At 37.4% G+C, this 20,406-nt stretch overlaps 1 protein-coding gene across 3 annotated transcripts in view; it reads right to left on the reverse strand.

Annotated features, from left to right (window-relative positions):
- Nucleotides 1-478: 478 nt before the first annotated feature.
- The window catches only part of CA5A (carbonic anhydrase 5A), a 52,054-nt gene continuing 32,126 nt past the window's right edge, over nucleotides 479-20,406 (reverse strand). For 2 of the 3 annotated variants that reach the window (XM_072636284.1, XM_072636282.1), the window contains exons 3-7: nucleotides 17,596-17,714; nucleotides 13,203-13,298; nucleotides 12,914-12,976; nucleotides 4,031-4,186; nucleotides 479-892 (exon numbers count right to left, since the gene is read on the reverse strand). In XM_072636284.1, coding sequence (XP_072492385.1) covers nucleotides 770-892; nucleotides 4,031-4,186; nucleotides 12,914-12,976; nucleotides 13,203-13,298; nucleotides 17,596-17,714 — 557 coding nt within the window. In that variant the 3' untranslated portion in view covers nucleotides 479-769. The remainder of the gene's footprint in view (nucleotides 893-4,030; nucleotides 4,187-12,913; nucleotides 12,977-13,202; nucleotides 13,299-17,595; nucleotides 17,715-20,406) is intronic. The other variant, XM_072636283.1, reaches the window with a different exon arrangement.

The raw sequence follows: 20,406 nt of genomic DNA on the forward strand, positions 1-20,406 counted from the left end.
GGGCAGGATAGGACAGAGGGAAATGTGGTTAGTCTTTCACAACATAAATATTATGGAAGTGCTTTGCATTGTTACACATGTATGACCTATATTGAATTGCTTATTTCCTCAATGAGGGTGGTTAGGGAGGGAAGGAGAGAATGTGGAACTCAAAGCTCAAAAACTGTTTTAGCATGCAACTGGAAATTAAGCTATACAGGCAATGGAGTATAGAAATCTATTTTGCCCTTCAGGAAAATAGAGGGGAAGAGGGATGGAAGAAGAGTGGGTAATAGAAGGGAGGACAGACAGGAGGAAGGGGTAGATGGGGTGCATGCTGTCCTGGGGTAGGGGTGGGGAGAGATGGGGAGAAAATTTTGAATTCAAATTCTTGTGGAAGTGAATGTTAAGAACTGAAAAATAAATAAATTATATGTAAAAAAAGAAAAAATAAAGTTGATGACAGTTTAAAAAAAGAATAATACTCTATAAGCAGATATTTAATAAATGCTTGTTTAAATGATTTAATGAATGAGTTACCCAATGAATGGATCAAATGTATCAATTGGAATGATGAAATGGATCCATTTTTCTTAGCTTATTGTGGCATAGGTCAAGTCAAAGCTGTGAGGAGGTGAATCTCCTATTTATTCTTCTCACATTCTGCCTTTTATTAGCAAATCAGAGTGCTGAAGTATCACACTGACTCTTTCTTAAAAACAGCTAGATACAGCTTGGAAGGCTGTGAAAGGTGGATTTTATCTCAAGATGGGTCCTATGTTTCAAAATGCTAGGCTTGGAAGGACGACCAGACAGTACGATTCATGAGGGGCTGAAGTGGGCGAAAGTTGTTCACCATCTTCTTTTCTTCCTCCCCAAGGGCAGAAAACAGTAGCCTCCGAAACTCAGCTAGCTGAAAAAAAGGTCAAGTAACTCATGAGGGTTAGGGAACCTACGTACAACAACATACAACAACAATGCTTGGACGTGGATGCCAAGGTTTCTAGATTCAAAAATCCATGCTTCAGAGACTTCAAGAGTTCTGGCTATGGACAATTCCAAAAACAACTCCAGTAACACTGTCAAGAAATACTTTGTCAGGGGGAGGTCAGATTCTTCAATCTCAAACTGAATAGATTATCATGGTTATAGTCATGAAGAGTTTCAGAATTTCCCTCCAATAGCTAGGGGGTTTATGATCTTCAAGTTTTAAAAGTTTAAGAAGGAACCACAACAAATCAGAACTAGCCCTAGCCACAACTATGTTGAGCTTCATGACTCAATGGAATAGAGCGCTGGACTTGGGGTCAGGAAGACCTGAGTTCAAATCTGGCCTTGCTAGCTGTATGGCCCTGGGCAAATCATTTCCCTTCTGTTTGCCTTAATTTACCAGAGGAGGAATTGACTCCAGTATCTTTGCTAAGAAAACATCATGGACAACATTGGCATGATATAATTCGTGGGGTCAAGAAGAGTCAAACACAACAGAATGACTGAACGACAACAAATTTGCCTTTGACCGAGTAAGCCTCTGCTATTTTAGAGGCACTTTCCTGCATTTAGGTGTTTCTTCTTCATTTTCCTCATCCTCCTGCTGCCTAAAGCTTTTATAAAAATAATGGTTTGTATTTCTTTAATATTTCAATGTTTACTAGCCACTTTCCCCATTGCTACCCTGGGAAGTACACCATGCAACTATTTTAGTGTCCATTTTATATATGGGGAAAATAAGACCCACAGAAGATGTGAGCTGCCCATAGTTATACAGTCATTCAGGGTCCAAGCTGGAATTTTCCAAATTTCAAGTCCCCCATACCACATTACCTCTCAAAGTTAAACATGTCCCTGTCCCTCCATGGGCCCCATCTATACCTCCAGTACAAAGGTATCTGGTCTCACCATTTTTTTTGCATTTGTCTTTTTCTCTTGGGGGAAAATTTCTTCCCCAAAATTCTATCCCTCTTCAGTTATAATGTAAAATGAATTGAAGAAAGCCCTCTTGGAGTCTTTAGTTAGCAAACTTTGACTCTTAAGGTTGCTAGTATCCCTGGGAGTAGTCAACTTTTTCCAAGAGAGTTCTAACAACCACCTATCCTCTACCAGTCTTCATGAGGCCTCCTCCAGCTCAGCACTATGATAAACCACAAGGCAATAAAAGGACTATTCACAAACTGAAGGACTTTTGCATTCATTCGTTTATTCATTCACCAGTCAGTCAACCAGAATTTATTAAGCTGGACTTAAAGGAGGCCAGTGAGTTTAGGAGAGGGAGATGAAGAGGGAGAGCATTCCAGGCATGGGGGACACAGGTGAGAATGCATAGTTGGGAGTGTCTTGTGCAAGTGACAACAAGAAGGCCAGTGTCACTGGATTTTTGTGTGCATGGTAGGGAGTGAAGTGTAAGGAGGGAAAGGTAGGAAGGGGCTGGGTAATGAAAGACTTGCAGCATCATCCTGCAGAGGGTCTTATATTTGATCCTGGAGGTGAAATGTGGTTTGGGGAAGATGGACAATATAGTCCTACTTACTCTCTTGAATATTAGCTTCATGGGCCTCTAGATCTACCAATTGAAACTGTTTTTTAGCAAGATGTCATATTATCTCCATGAATGTCAATTCTGGTGCAAACACAACACAGACTTTGTCTAGAAAGGTATGATCTCAGCCTACAGGGTATCAGGACCTTGGGCAAAGGCTCTCAGGCTGATTTCCAGGACCTTGTTCTGAGTATTGAGATGTTCTTGCCTCAGCAAAAGGCCTCTCTCAAACCTCTGTCAACAGTCATCATTTCAAAATGGTTGGATAGGAATAAGGTAAAGATTACAGTCAGAGATTTGCCAGGAAGTATAAACATGACAGACTTTCAGGACAGGGCAAAATGGGCTGGGTTGGCTGGGTCCAGACTGCAGTGTGAAGGATGCATCAGATAGAGTAGAAGGAGCACTTATATATTTATGTGGAGAATAGAAATATGGGAGTATTTACACACTTGTATGGGACATTTAAATACTTATATGGGGTATTTATAGATTTTATAGGGCATTTATAGATTTATATGAGGCATTTATAGATTTTCATGGGGTATTCATATACTTATACAGGATTTTTGTATTTTATATTTATATTTTTATGATATTTATATTTGTCATTATATATTATATTACACAATATATTGTATTATTATATATAATTTTACATATATCTTATATAACTTACACAGGAATTTGTGTATTTTATAGAACATTTATATAAGGCATATATATTACATGGGGCATTTAGATATTTATACAGGCATACATACTATATGGAGCATTTATATATTAATATAGGGCATTTATGGAAGGACTTGGACCAGAATCTCACAGTATAGGAAGCTCTAGATGGGTTGTAATCTACGTGGAAGGGACTTCACAAATTTTGAGGTCTCTAAAAATAGAAACTTCTAGTCCTACTTTCTTACAGCAATAGATGCATCCCACTAATCCATTGAAATGTATGGAATGCTGTTGATTAGCTGGATACTCCAGGCAATCTGGAAAAAGCTTCACAAACTAAAACCTGAACCTTAAAAAGCTACTATTGGCAAGCTTCCTTAGCATGCTAAAAATATGTATTTTCTTTTTAGTTTGACTGCTCAGTCTATCTGACCTCCAGTCTTTCCCACTAGTAGGACAGAATCTCCCTGGGTTCTCTAGGAATCTGGGCTAAGACATTCCTCTCAAAAGTCACAACTCCTTGATGTCTTCTCATATTGTATAAGTCTTGTGCAGGTTATCCTATAAATCTACATGAGAGTCCAGCCAATCTGTTGAGGACCTCTTTCAAGGTAATTTGCCATTATGTATGCACCATCACAGAACTTGAGCTGTCCATATTTTATCTCTCATTCTCACTATGTAATCGGCTCACTTCCTTTTTGACTCCTATGGTCATATTTTACTGATTTAACATATGAAAGTATAGCTTCTAGCTATTGTGGGATTTCTTAAATTCATCCAGGAAATCCAGTCTAGGTCAAGGATTTTAAGAAGCTGGTTATACACTTAACTCACCTGATTATGACCAACCTCAATAGGCTTTTTCTTAATGATCCAAGTGACAGATTCGGTAAGTGGTGGGGTGGTCAAAGATCCAGCATAGGTCCAATAATCTTGACAGGAGGGCAAAAGACACAAGGGATCAAATCTGTCAAAGGTCACACAAGTATCCTAACAGATCAATAAAATCAATAGAGCATATTAAATTCATACACTAACAAATTAAGGATTATAGGATTATAGGAATTATAGGAAACAACTTAAAATTATAGTAATTTACATCTTAGGTCTCTGAAATGTAATCATCAAATAGGTAAAAGAAAACATACAATATGTTCTACTAATCTGTTTCTTATATTGTTCGATGTGTGCCTCTCTTTTGGAAAGAAGCATGGAATTCCACAAGAAAGCCTATATTTCCTTAAAACTATTCATTTGAGGATACCTTAGTTGCAAAGAGAAATTCAAGATGGTGCCAATCAGTTTCCCTAGCTCTTCCACTGCTCAAAACTCTTCAGTGGTTCCTCATTGCCTGCTTATCAATGCCAAACACATCGGCATGAAGAAAATACATACCACACTCAATCTTTGAACTGTCCATTTTTGACAGCTTCATCAAGAAAGATGCACAGGTGTACCCAGAGAGGTCTAAAATGGGAAAAGCATTGACTCCAGACTCAGAGGGTTTACATTTGAACTGTGTTTTGCTGCTTACTACCTGAGACATCTCTCTGTACCTGTTTCCTCATATCAAAGATGTAGGATTTGTACAACATCTCTAAAATCCCTTCTAACTCTGAGTCCATGATTCTATGTGTCTATGCTTATAGTCAATTGATCAATCAATAAGAATTCATAAGCATAGTACCTACTATGTACCAGGCACTGTGCCTATATATTAAATATAGTCAAAACCATGGAAACATTCCCACTACCTTCACAAAGAGCAAAGCAGAGCAAAGATGGCAGAGTAGAGAAGCACTCAGCTGAGCTCTCTCAAGTTCTCCTGCAAACAACTCTAAAATAATGCCTCACATCAAATTTTAGAACAGCAGAACCAAAAAAAGTCCATGTAAAACAATCTTCTTTCTCAAGACAATTTAGGAGGTTGGCAGGAAAGGTTTGTCTCACTTAGTGGTGGGCAGACTTGAAGTGCAGTGTGGAATGGGTAGCACAGGTCATGCTGCAGGCCCAGCAGCTAGTCTTGGAGGGGGCTGCATTGGCAGCAGGGGAAACCTTGGGACTTTCAGGCACGGAGGGTGGGGTGATCAGAAGAAAATTGCAGGGGACTCTTTTCTGGTGCTGGGTTCAGTATGCTATTGTATTGCCAATGAGTAGTTCTGAGTCACAGTCCCAGGGTCAAAAGGAGTCATAGCACTTGTAACCACAGGAGAGCAAGGGCCCTAGTTGTGGTTCCAGGGTGAAGAAGAGTGCATGTGTTCACTTACAAGGGAGTAGAAACCTTGGTTTCAATTCCAAGACAGAGGAGCATTAGCAATGACTGTTGGAGAGCATGGGACCTGGTCACAGTCTCAAGGCCAAGAGGAGTGCTACCACTGGTGGTTACAGGGGAACAAGGTCCCTTCCTGGATAAAGACTAGAGCACAGGCCAAGAGAGCAGTGATCACAACTTTCCCTAGATCATCCCACTTTGGAAGCACTGAAAACTTACAGACCCCAAAGCTAGCTCTAAAAACAGTAGCAAGTAAAACCTGAAGCTTGAGATAGTGCCCCCTCCACCCCTGGAGCTAGACCCAGTTTTAACATAAGGTTAAATGTCAAATGGAAAAATGAGCAAACAACAATAACAACAGCAACAAAAAAAACCCTGACCATAGAAAGTTATTGTGGTGACAGGGAAGATCAAGACACAAACTCAGAAAAAGAATGAAGTCAAAATTGCAACAGTCAAAATCTCAAAGAAAAATATGAATTTGTCACAGGCCTAAAAAGAATTCCTGAAGAGCTCAAAAAGAATTTTTAAAATCAAGTAGGAGAGGTAGAGGAAAAATCAGAAAAAGAAATGAGAGCAACATGAGAAAATTATGAAAAGAGAGCCAACAACTTGACAAAGGAGGCACAAAAAAATACTGAAGAAAATAACACCTTAAAAAACAGAATTGACCAAATGGTAAAAGAGGCACAAAAATTCACTGAAGACAAGAGCTCATTAAAAAGCAGGATCTGCCAAATGGAAAAAAAAGAGGTACAAAAACTCATTGAAGAAAATAATTCCTTAGAATTAGAATTAGGCAAGTGGAAGCTAATGACTCCATGAGACAACAAGAAACTATAAAACAAAATTTTAAAAATTGAAAAAATAAAAGAAAATGTGAGCTATCTCAATGGAGAAACAACTAACCTGGAAAATAGATCCAGGAGAGATAATTTAAGAATTATTGGACTACCTGAAAGCCATAATAATAATAAAGCCATATCATCTTTCGGGAAATTATCAAGGAAAACTTCCCTAATTTCATAGAACCAGAGGGTAAAATAAAAATAGAAAGAAAACACTAATAACCTCTTAAAAGAGATCCCAAAGTGAAAATTCCTAATAATATTATAGCCAAATTTCAGAGATCACAGGTCAAGAAGAAAATACTTCCAGCATCAGACAGTAACAATTCAAATGTTTTGAAGCCACAGTCAAGATCACACAAGATTTAGCAGCTTCCCCATTAAAGGATTGGAGGGCTTGGAATATGATATTCCAGAAGGCAGGGGAGCTAACATTTACCCAGAAAAACTGAATATAATCCTTCAGGGAGGAAATGGATATTTAATGAAACAGATAACATTCAAACATTCCTAATTAAAAGACCAGAGCTCAACTCAAAATTTGATCTTCAAATACAAGAATCAAGAGAAACATAAAAAGGTAAACATGAAAGAGAAATTAATCAATAATATTAAAATATTTACATTCCTATATAGGAAGGTGATAGTTGTAATTCAAAAGAACTTTATCATTATTAGGGCAGTTAGAAGAACTATACATACACACAAAGCACTGGTGTAAGTTGACTATGATGGGATGATTTTAAAAAACTGAAATTAAGGGGTGAGAAAGAGGGATGCAATAGGAGAAGAGGGAAAGGAGAGGAAGAATGGAGGAAATTATGTCATTTTCTAAAATTTTAAAAGAAGAGATTTTTCATGGAGGGCAAGATTGGGGTGGAAGTGGTGGGCAACACTTGAACCTTACTCTAGTTGCAACTGACTCAAAGATGGAAGAACTTACACATTCAGTTGGGTATAAAAATCTGTCTTACTCTACAGGGAAATAGAAGGGGAAAGGAAGAAGAGAATAGGAAAAAGGTTGATAAAAGGGAGAGTGGATTAAAGGAGGTAGTGATCAGAAGCAAAAGAGACTTTTGAGGAAGGACAGGGTAAAAAAAGAAAGATAATGGGGGGGGGGAATAGGGTGCAGGGAAATACACAATAATCATAATTGTAAGTGTGAATACAATGAACTCACCCATAAAATAGAATTTGATAGCAGAGTGGATTAAAAAACAGAATTCAACAAGCAATGTGTTTACATGAAATATACATGAAACAGGGAGACACACATGGAACAAAAATAAGGGGCTGAAGCAGAATCTATTATGCCTTAGCTGAAATAAAAAAAAGAAAGCAGGTATATCCATCATGATTTCAGATAAAGCAAAAAAAAAAAAATAGATCCAGTTTTAAAAGATAAGCAGAAAACTAAATTTTGCTAAAAAGGTACTATAGGCAATGAAGTAATGTCATTACTAAACATTATAAGCACTAAATGTTATAGCATCTAAATTTTTTAAAGAGAAGTTGAAGGAGTCATAGAAGGAAAGAGGCAGTAAAACTATACCAATAGATGATCTCATCTTTCCCCTCTAACTAGATACTATCTAGATAACTAGAAAATCTAAAATAAACAATAAAGAAGTTGAGAAGATAAATAGATTTTTTTAAAAGTTAGATATTATAGATTTCTGGAGAAAATTCAATGTTTATAGAACAGAGTATGCCTTTTCCTAAGTGGTACATGGTACCTTCACAAAAATTGACCATGTGTTAGGACATAAAAGCCTCATAACCAAGTGCAGAAAAGCAGAAATAGTAAATCCATCCTTTTCCATCCATAATGCAAAAAAAAAATTATATTCAGATCATGGAAACAGATTAAAATTTATTGAAACTAAATCATCTATTCTCAAAGAATGAGTGGGGTTAAAGAACAAATCACAGAAACAATAAATAATTTCAATAAAGAGAATGACAACAATGATACAACATACCAAAATTTGTGGGATACAGCCAAAGCAGTATTTAGGTGAAAATGTGTATCTTTAAACATTTACATCAATAAAATAGATAAAGAAGAGATGAATGTATTGGTCACGCGACTTTAAAAAACTGGGAAAAGAACAAATTAAAAATCTCCAATTAAATGCCAAATTGGTAATCCTGAAAAATCAAAGGAGAGATTAATAAAATTGAGAGTAATAAAACCATTGAAATTACAAATAAAACTAGAAGTTGGTTTTACAAAAAACAAAAGCAAAGCAATAAAATAGATGTCATGGATTAATTTGATTTTTAAAAAAAGGAAAGAAGAAAGCTAAATTGTCAATGTCAAATATGAAAAGGGTGGATTCACCACCAACAAAGATGAAATTAAAACAATTATTTGGAGCTATTTTGCCCAATTGCATGCGAATAAATCTGACAATCTAAGTTAAATGGATGGATATTTACATAAATATACATTTTCCAGATTAACAGAAAAGGAAAAGGAATTCTTACATAACCCTCTCTTAGAAAAGAAATTGAATAAGCCATACATGAGTTTACTAAAAAAAAAATCCCCAGGACCAGTTGGATTCATAAGTGGATTCTATCAAACATTTAGAGAATAATTAATTCCAACATTTCATAAATTATTTGGAAAATTAGTCAAAGAAAAATCTTACCAAAATCTTTTTATGACACAAATATGGTGTTGGTAGCTAAGCCAGAAAGAGCAAAAAGAAAAAAAAAACAACCCAGAGAAGTTATAGACCAATTTCCCTAATGAATATTGATACAAAAATGTTAAATAAAATGTTTGGAAGATTACACAAATATATCACAGGATCATACACTGTGACCAGGTGGGATTTCTAGGAATGCAAGGTTGATTCAATATATGGAAAACCATTAGCATAACTGACCATATCAATAACAAAATGAACAAAAATAATATCATTATCTCAATAGATGCAGAAAAAGCTTATGGCAAAATACAATACTTGTTCCTTTTAAAAAACACTAGAAAGCATAGGAATAAATGGAGCTTTCCTTAAAAGGATAAGTAGCATCTATCTAAAACCATCAGCAAACATTATCCAGAACAGGGATAAACTAGAAGCCTTCCCAATGCAACTGGAGTGAAGCAAGGATCACTACATCATCACAACTATTATTCAATATTGTTCTAGAAAAGCTAGCTACAGCAATAAGAGAAGAAATAAAAGAAGAAAAAGAAATTGAAAGAATTAGAATGGGCAACAAGGAAACAAAACTATCACTATCTGCAGATAATATGATGGTATACTTAGAGAATCAACTAAAAAACTAGCTAAAATAATGAGCAGCTTTAGCAAAGGTATAGGATATAAAATAAACCCACACACATCACCAACATTTCTTCATATTACCAACAAAGTCTGGAACAAAGAGCTAGATAGAGAAATTCCATGTATAATAACTGCAGATAATATAAGATACTTGAGAGTCTACTTGCCAAGACAAACTTAAGAACTATAGGAACACAATTACAAAGCACCACTCAAACAAGTAAAGTCAGATCTAAACAATTAGAGAAATATTAACTTCTCATGGGTAGATCAAGCCAACAAAATAAAAATGATAATTCTTTCTAACTTAATTTACTTATTCAGTATTATACCAATCAAATTATCCAAAAATTATTTCATAGAACTAGGAAAAATAATAACAAAATTCATCTGGGAGAACAAAAATGTCAAATATCAAAAGAATCAATGATAAAAAAAGTGAAGACAGGTGGCTTAATAGTACCAGATCTCAAACTGTATTGCAAAGGAGTAATAATCAAAAACAATCTGGCACTGATTAAGAAATAGAGTGGCGGCTAATGGAATATATTAGGTACACAATACACAGTAGTAAATAACCACAGTGTTTGACAAATCCAGAGATCCAACATTGTGGGACAAAAATTCACTATTTTATTTATTTATTTGTTTGTTTCTTTGCTTATTTATTTATTTTCTTAATGACCATTTCTCAAGGCAATTTCAAAGGACTTAGGATAAAAAAAAATTCTATCCACCTCCAGAAAAAAAACTGATGGAGTGTGAATGCAGATTAAATTATACTTTTTAAAAAAGACTTTCGTTATTATTTTTGGTGGATTTTTTGAGGGGGTCTGTGTTTTCTTTTGCAACTTGGCTAATATGGAAATATTGTGTGTGACTGCACGCCTATAATCTATACTAAATTGTTTGTTTTCTCAAGGAGGGGAAAGGTAAGGAATAAAAATTTTAAAAAGAATGTTAAAAAGTTTTGCTTACATGTAATTAAGAAAAAATAAATTTACAATTAAACATTCACAAAGGGAAAGGAGATTGTATAAAGGCAAAAGATTAGGTACTATTGTTGAAAGAAAACTGCAATGAGTGATAAGTCAGGAGGTCTGGATTCTATTCTCAATTCTGCCAGTAACTAGTTGGGAGCTAGGCTAAGTCAGTCAGACAACTAGCATTTAAGTGCCTACTATTCACCCAACACTGTGGTAGCCCCGGGGATACAAGGAAAGGCAAAAACTAGTTCCTGTTCTCAAAAATCTTGTGGTCTAATATGCAAATAACTATGTACAAAGAAGATTTACATAAGATAATTTGGAGGTAGTGTCAGAGTCAATTCTCCTCTCTGAGTTTCAGTCTCTTCATTTATAAGATGAGAGGGTCTAAGGCGTTATCTAAAATTTTTTTGTATCCTGGACACCATAGGTAGTGTAGTGAAATCTGTGGGTTTCAGAATGATGTTTTTCAAGGCATAAATTAAAACACATAGGAGTACAACTAAAGGTTAGTGATAATAAAGATGAAATTTTTTCCCCCATCCGAGTTCATGAACTACTGGAAATCTATTCATGGACCCCTTGGCCCTTCATGGACCCCAGGTTAAGAACCCCAGGGGTAGATGATCTCATAGATATTGACCAGAACTCTAAGTTCTCCATGAAAGTGCTGGCTCCCTGAATGTTGATCCCAGAAAGGTTTATTTGAGCTCAGAGTTTATCTTTATTTTCCAGATGAGACAGATGAGGTTTCAGAGTGACTTACCCAAGGTAAACAGGGTTAGTAGTCATCCTCCTGGGGAAAAGTTTCCCAGAATTTTCAAAGAAGAAAAAGAGGGAAGCCTGAGTATACAACATTGCAAAAGTTGATTTTTCACTGCCAGATCTTTTCTTTCCTACCAAAAGGCATTGTGTTGTGGCCTTCTTGTTGGAAAACATCCCAGGTTTAGTTTGGCAAAGAAAAGGATGAGGGCTCTGGGATTCACCTTGAACTTGTAAAGTTCTGTAGTTTGCTGAGATGTGTGTGTAGAGGGTGGGACTGACTTGATCTAAGCTCCCTTAAAGGTGAGGGGGCCAAAAGGAAGTCCAATGCACAGATCAAACAGTGGCTCTGAGGAAAACTCATGCTTTCCGAAGCTTTAATCCAATGGTGGCCAGCACCATTGTTATAGGGAAGGTTTATAGTTTTCCCAGGGATCACATCTTAATATCACTGTTTATTCACAGCATCTGGGAATCCTTCAGGATGCTTATACATTTCACTTCTTGTTTGATCCTGAATCAATAAACAACATTTCTTGAAGTTTCCATTCCATATTCACCAACAATCAGAGAGCCCTTTTCAACTAAAATTGGAACAAAGAAACATGCTCTTCTTTGGCATGGTTCCCTTGGTTCATAGGGTCATAGAATTTCAAGCTGAAAGGGACCTTAGCAATCATTTAACCTAATCATCGCATTTTACAGATGAGAAAATTGAGGCCTCAGAAGGATAATATCCCCCATTCACGGTCACACATGTAATAAAACAATTTTAAAAAACAGGATTTGAACCCTCTGTTCAAATCCTCTGACTCCTAAGGCAGCATACTTTCTTTTTATATTACTGGGGTCATTGTATAAATTGTTCTTCTGATTCTACTTCTTCACTGTATCAATTCATCAAAATCTTCCCAGATTTCTCTAAACTCTACACATTCATCATTTTTATAGTGCAATAATATTCAATTACACTTATTGACGACAATTGTTTGCCACTTTATTTCTAGTTCTTTGCAAAAAATAACCAACTTTCCACTGCACCAAACTGCCTCTGTTATGCTGTGATTAAAATAGTCAGTTTGGGATTCTTTAGTGATTGATGCAATGAAATCCCAGAAGGTCAGCTCTGAAAGTAAAGAGGAAGGAATAAGCATTTATTAAATGCCCACCATCATACCTGGTGTTGTGCTAAGTACCTTACAATATTTTCTCATTTGATAAGAGATTTGAGTTAGGGGCCTTAAAGATCATCTTACCTGATTCCTTCAATTTATGGAGGTAGAAACTGAGGCCTACAGAGAAAAAGCAACTTACCACTAGTTATTAACAGAACCCTGGACTCCTGACTCTCAGTCTGGTGTCTTTCTGCCATAGCATACCTTGTATAGTAACAAGAAATCACAAAAGTGATAACAAAACATTCCTTTGCCACCAAAATACAGATAAGTCAGTCAACTAGCATTTCTTAAGCACCTCTTCTGTGTCAGAAACCATGCTATGTGAGTTTTGCTTTCCAAATTATGTTGATTTCAAAATAACCATCTTACCTTATGCTTAATTTCTGGTAAGACGTTGACCAACTTCTGTAGCTCCTTGTGCTCTGTGCCCAGCTATAGGATGCAAATTCATGAAAATTTTTAAAGAGCTAAATTTAAATCCATGAAAATTTTTTTAAGATTTAAAAATGTTATTTTTTTAAACCAGAGAGGTAAGAGTAACTTAGCAAGACACGATGACAAATATACATTTCATTAAAAAAAAAAGATCAATGTTTAGTATTTTTTTTGCCCATACTGGTTTCCTAAATGGAAGAGCTATAATATTATAAGGGTTTACCTTCAAAAATACTCCTATTACAGCCAAACCACTTTCTCCCATTACCGCTTCTTTGTAATTTTGATATTTGGCAGAATTCCAGTGTACTAAATGAAGCTGAAATAAAATTCAAAAAGAATTTAAATATCCTGAGATGGAGCAAATATTAAGACCAGACTTGATTTGAAAGCTATGACCCTGCTTTGATCTCTCCTTCAGCCTCCATATTGGGAAAGTTGAGGTTTGGAGATGGAATTTAGAGGGAAGTTGGAAGGAAGTTGCCATCCATGTTCTCTCTGCCTCAAGTCTCTCTCCACTCCAAGTCATTCAATAGACTCTGTTTGCTCCTTATTCTCTCCAGGATCAAATATAAAATTTCTGTTTGTCTTTTAAAATCCTCCATAACTTAGACCCTTCCTACCTTTCCAGTATTCATACACCTTATTCCCTCTTCCACCTTCCGACATATTCAGCAATCCAGTGACACTGACCTCTTTGCTGTTTTTGACACAAGTCCCTCCATTTCTAGATTCAGAGCATTTCTACTGGCTGTCTTCTCATTCCTTATCTATGCCTGATGGTTTCATGGACTTCCTTCATATCTCAGATAAAATTCCACCTTCTTGAAGATGCCTTTCCCAGTTCCCCTTCATATTTGTACCTTTCCTCTATGATTAGCTTCAGTTTGTTCCTTCTCCAGCTTCCTTGTCCATAGCTGTTTGCATTGTCTTTCCATTAGAAGGTGAGCTCCTTGAGGACAAGGACAAGGACTTTGGTCCCCAGTACCCTTTATTTCCTCAGTGCTTATAATAGGTACTTGATAAATGTTTGTTGACTTGATCATAACATATTGTGTGATAACTTATCTCCCTACTAAACTATAAGCTTCATAAGGGCGGCAAAATCAAATTATTGAATCAGTTGCAAAGCACTTAGCACAGTTCCTGAAACATGTTGTTGAATCATGTCAGTTGTGTCCAACTCTTCATGACCTCCTTTAGGGTTTTCTTAGCAGAAATACTGGAGCAGTTTGTCATTTCCCTCTCTAGACCATTTTACAGATGAGGAAAGTGAGGCAAATAGGATTAAGTGACTTGCCCAGGATCACACAGCTAGTAAGTATCTGAGGCTGGGTTTGAACTCATAAAGAGGAGTTTTGCCAATTCCAAGTCCAGTGCTCTATCCACTGAACCACCTAGCTGCCTTCTGGCATATGGTGGGTGCTTAATAAAAATTCACTCCATTTAGTCTTATTTAGACTGTACCATTATTATGTTAATTTGATGAAATCATGAGATATCAAAGCTGGAAGGACCTTTGGAAGGATAATAACATTACTAGATATAGACCTGAACTCTCTATATCTGGAAGATTCATCCTGGACTTCAGACCTCAGAGGTTTAATTTCTGAAAGGGCTAAAGGCCTTCCTCATAAGGTTAATCTCACCTCTGAGCCATTGTAGCCGAATTCCAAGTGTGTTGTTAACTAACTGAGGAAATATGTTCGTTTGTTTGTTTTTCCTTCAATGGATTGAATATCAGCCCCCAAAGGTTAGTTATCAGGGGCTCAAATGTCTGGGCTCCCTGTAGTTCATCTACTTAGAAAAAGCTGAATCGTAATTTGCATTGGTAGAGGGAGTGACATTGGCCAAAGTGAAGAAATCACTCACTCTTGAAATGTTTTATGTATTAAATTAATTAAATTTCCTCAAATACTATTCAAAGTGCAAAAGTTCCAAGCTCATCAGATTTGTTTATGACCTCCCTTTTCATACAGAATAAAAACTTAACAAGATTGTCTGGTTTTGAATTACAGCCTGAGAAAGAGGAATGTTTTGGTAATTCCAATAGACAGTAAGCTTCTCAACTAGACTGGAAGATCCTTGAAGGCAGGGATTGGGTCGTAAATATTCATCTTTGTATTCTCTCCCATCTCCTCCAGTTGCCTAACATGGTAGGAACTCCATTTTAAAAACTTCAATAATTGAATTTGAATTGAGATATTGAATATGGAATATAGCCATTTATATAATCAATGATTTCCCAATATTGGTACCTCCTCCATCCATGTAGATCCTCACTCTTAGGACACAATGAGGTACAGGGAATAGCACACAGAATCTGTGGTCATAGGCCTTGGGTTCAAATCCTATCTAATGTTTATGACCTGGGTAACCTTGATGAAGTCTTTTAACTCAGTTTCCTCATATGTAAAATGGAGGGAGCGGAGGTTGCTAGACCACATGGCCTCTGAGGTCCTTCTAGTTCTAGATATATGATCCTGACCATGGTGTCCCCAAAACTGCACTGACTTATGAGACACTCTGTACAATTTAGTAAATTATCTCAGAGAGTTGTCTCCATGGGCAAAACAGTCTTGATTCTCAGCTCATGGTGCTGATGGGTCTTTTCAAAAACCACCCATTCTGGTTCTTGAATAATAGACTTCCAGTCTATTTCTGAGCATTCTAGCTTGGCAAGACTCACCAGAAGTTACATTCTACTCCCTCAATTTTAATAAAAATGTAGATGATTTTGAGTTAGTTGGGACCTTGGAAAGTATACAGTCCAATTCCTTGATCTCAGATGAGGACACAAAAGCCACAAGACAGGATGTAACTTGTCCAAGGTTACTTAGATAATGCCTTTAAATTTCTGAAAATCCCCAAAGTAGCACACAGAACATGACTTTTATGAGGCTGACTGTGTCTTATCTGAATTTCCTGTCTCTCTCAGGGCCCAGCATGGAGTTCCCTACAGATTAAATACTAAACAAACATTGTCTTGTTGCAAATAAATGTAGCCTTTCCCCTATGCTACTTTTTAGCTGCCACAATTCTTACCATGTTTCATTTCTGGCCTTTGAATCCTAAGGTATTATGTTTCTTTTTTCTCCTCTTTCCCTTCTGCTTTCTCCTGCTTCTCCTCTCCCCCTCCTTCCTCTCACTCCCCTACTTTTGGATTTCTTCATCCAGGGATTTCATTGTCTTAACCCTGGATTCCCTTTCTTTATCTACCCAATTTCTGGAGGATAAACATCTGACATATCCTTGAGCCTCCAAAATACTATGGAAATGGGAGAGAGCTAACCAGGCAGGTTCTGTCTGTCAGAAGTGCACTCTGCCTGGGGCGATGTCTCAAGTCACCTGCCCTTTCTTCCCCCACCTCCTCCATCCTATAACTCCAAAGGCAGGCAGAGAGAGGAAAACTCAAAAATAAAGTGACACAGTGGATAGAGTGTTCAATTTGCCATCAAGAAAATGTTAGTTAGTGACCCTGGGTGAGACACTTAATTATTTCCACTTTCAGTTTCTTCATCTATAAAATGGGGACAATCATAGTACCTACACTTCAAGGATCAAATGATATAGCATTTATAAAGTACTTGGAAAACCTTAAAACACTCTATAAATGCTAGATATCATTATTATTATTTAGAAACAGGACAAAATATGGACAAATTGAACAGGAATCTCATCTCCTCTAAATTGGGAGATATAATTTGTTATACAATGAGAACATTCTATACTAGAATGTATTGAAAGACTTCTCTGCAGAACTGTAACTAGGGCGGACAAAGGGAACTTTGTTCCAGGATGCCAACATCCAGGAGAAACATATTTTCTCCCTATAGCCACATTGCCCCCCATGCTTGCTTTTGTGCTTCTTTGGAGCTCCAGGGTAACACCCTTCCCCACCCCCTCCAGGTTTCTGGACCTTCATGCCTTTGGTGAGACTGTTCTCTGTACCTAGCACTACCCTCCAACCAAATTGGTCCCAGATACAGTCTCATCTAGTTGCATCTGGGCCTTTCTGCACTCCATTCCCTCATACCTCCCCCTATTGTAACATCATCAGCTTTGGAAGAATAATAAATAATACAAGTAATAAATAACAACTCAAATTTTGATAGTGATCAAAGGTTTACAAAAGTTTCCCGTGAGGTAGATAGTGAGAGTATTTGCTGTTGAGTCGTTTCAGTCATGCCAGCTCTTTGTGACCCTGTTTAGGGTTTTCTTGGCAAAGGTATCGAAGCCATTTCCTTTCCTGATCATTTGACAGATGACGAAACTGAAGCAAATAGGGTTAAGTGACTTACCCAGGATCACACAGCCAGTAAGAGTCTGAGGATGGATTTGAACTCCAGTCTTCCTGACTCTAGGCCCAGCACTCTATCCACTACTCCACCCGGCTGCCCCTTTCATACTTATAAATCTTCTCACATATGTGAAATCAAATGATGCTCTGCTTCTGAAATCTGCTGCTTCTCCTGCTATCTTTACTCTTTCCAATATGATTTTTCAAATTTAATATAAACAAATAAAATAAACAAAGCTCTCTGGTCCTATGCATTCTGTTGATGAGACAGGCATCTTTAAATCCTTTTAATAAACCCACGGTCATGTGTGCAAACCTCAGCTGGGAAAACTTGATTATCCACTGTGTGTTCTGAGCCCCAGTCATTTATTTCTCCCCAGTGGAAGTGGAACTGCTTGAGTCTGTAATGATTGTCCAAGGGTCCACCACTAATTCCTAGAAAAGGAAACCAGAGAAGCTTTTAGAGCAAGCTGCTCCCCGCCCCATTGTTGCCCTGGCTCCTCAAAAACTAGATTTGACTAATCTGGTTGTAGATGTTTCAGCCTGCAGATTCTACTTTGTGTAGGTTCATTCACCACACAGAGAAGTGAATGTCTATTTGAGGGGTGGAAAGTGGGAATTTCTGGGATGAAAATTGCAAATTCTAGCCCTGCTTACTTCATACCTGTATCATTCTAGGCAATTTCCTTTCTTTTTCTGGAAATGGAAGGGACAGTCTTGCTGTCATTGGCTTTGGGTAGACCACATGTGGATTCAGCTTGGGGTTTGGGGTTCAATTCTGAGCCCCACATTTGAGAAAGTTTATTAATAAACTGAGAACATGCAGAAGAATGATCAGCAGTCCCAAGTCTATGTTTAATGAGAATTGGTTGAAGGTAATGGGGATTTTTAGCCTGGAACAAGAGAAGGCTAGGGTTGGGGGTGGGGGCCAAAGGGGTAGGCAGGAGAATTGAAATGATAGCTTTGTCAAGGACTTGAAAAGTGGTCACAAGGAAGAAAGATGATTAGACTTGGCCTTCTTGGCCCCCATGGGTTAAACTGGGAGTCATGTGTGAGTCACAAAGGTCAATTGAGCCTTGATGCCTGAAAAAACTTCCTAATAATTAGAGCTACTGAAAAGAGGATCTGAAATTCTGTGGTTTGGTTTTCTCATCTATTTAAAAAAAAAAGACTAAATGATTTCTGAAAGCTCTCCCAGATTTCCATCCTATGCATCTAGATTCCTAAGTTATGCCTTCAAGGTGCTCCCTAATTGGACCCAACCCTGTCTATCAAGTCTCACATCCGGCTGTTCTTCAAGGATGTTGTGGGTCCCTGAGACCCTATGTAACTCTGGTGCAAAAGTCATATTCTAAAGCTATTGATCGACAGAGATCCTCATAGAATCAACAAGGAAAATCACTTCTGAATGTTCAGCATATGCAAACAATTCTTGCCAAGACAGATTTAAATAATCTGATTAATTTGGTTATAAAAATAAAAGCATGAGCCAGTTCTTTTCAGTCTTTGCATACAAATCACTGAAAAACATCCTATTTCGACACATGTTCCTGGAAAAGTATCATAGTACAGCTGGCACTGGCCTGGAAGCCGGGAGGCCTGACTTTCCTTCCCAGTTCTGCCCTGTCTCTACAAGGTAGTTGGGCAGGTTACGTTTCCTCTGTGTCTTCAGTTTTCCCTTCCACAAAATGAGGTGGGGAAGTCTAATTATCTAATAACAAATACTCTTTAAGGGACCTTTTGGCTCTAACTTTCTATGCCAATTTCAGGTCATTTCTATTGCAAGTTTTCCTAGAGCAATTTTCCCAGTTGTCTCTTTTTGCCCCTATCACCCTGTAACTTGTGTTATATTTCTTTGGAAACATGTCAGACTCCCTAAACGACTGAAAACTTTTTGTGTTGTTCAGTATTTCAGCTGTGTCCTGCTCTTTGTAACCTCGTTTGGCAAAAATATTGGAGTGCTTTGACATTTCCTTCTCCAGTTCATGTGACAGATAAGGAAACTGAAACAAACAGGGTTAAGTGACTTGCCCACAGTCATACAGCTAACAAGCGTCTGAGGCCAGATTTGAACTCAGGCCTTCTTATTTTTAGGCCCAGTGCTCTATTTACTGTGCTGCCTAGCTACCCACCAGACTAAAGGACCAGACCCTGCCATTTTTATATTTTCATGTCACCAGAACCTAAAAATTCTGTGATTATAGTAGACCCTTAATATATATTTATTGGAATAGAATAATGATTCACATTTATATAATGATCTACAAAGCTTTCTTCACACACATTCCTATTCTGGGGGGGGGGGGAAACAAGTGTCATTACTGCCTCCCCCATCTTCTTGATGAGGAAACTACTCAAAAGAATTCAGTAATTTGCTAAGAGTCACCTAGCTCTTCACTATAATAATGTAACAGAAAGGGAAGTTGAACTCTGAGTGACTGTAATGAGTAGTTCTGTCCCCAGAGAAGATGACAAATGTACCTCTCTCCTTCTAGCAGAGACTGTGATCCCTCCACTAACATACTCTGTGGGTTTTGCTGAAGAGTTTTCTTTGATATAAGGGGGATGTTGCTTCACTGGGGATGGCGAGGAAGTATCGATTATAGCTCGAATGAATATCACTTATGGCTCAGGTCCTCAGGCCCCAAATTGAGAAGAGTTTTATGTAGCTGGGAAGCAAGGAAGGCAATGAAAGATCGCTTGGGTTTCCATGAGCTTGGTGATTAAACGAGCATCCTGGGAAATGTGCAAAACTTCCCTTTTCCTAGGAAGAAAATAGGTGAAAAAGTTCTGCCTTTGCAAGGGTTCTCTAGAACAAAGTGTCCTGAAAAGATGGTCACAAACTTGACCTGGGGAAGAGCAGTCTCTAGTGGTGGAGTGGTGGATAGGGGGCTGGGTGACACAATCCTACCTTTTTTTTGTCCTTATCCTTCCTTTTCCAGAAAGAGAAAAATGACCAATAAGAAGCTCTAGTATTTCCCCTTAAAAAAAACTTAAATGCCTTTTTATTTTATATTACAATAATTTTCTTATAGATTTCCTCTCTGTCCCCAATGAAATAACATTCCTACCCTTATGACAAGAAAAACTATTAGGTAATATCAGTAGGGTAAATTAGTGGAGGGAT

This window comes from Notamacropus eugenii, chromosome 1 (genome assembly GCF_028372415.1).
Source record: "Notamacropus eugenii isolate mMacEug1 chromosome 1, mMacEug1.pri_v2, whole genome shotgun sequence".
Lineage (NCBI taxonomy): Eukaryota > Metazoa > Chordata > Mammalia > Diprotodontia > Macropodidae > Notamacropus > Notamacropus eugenii.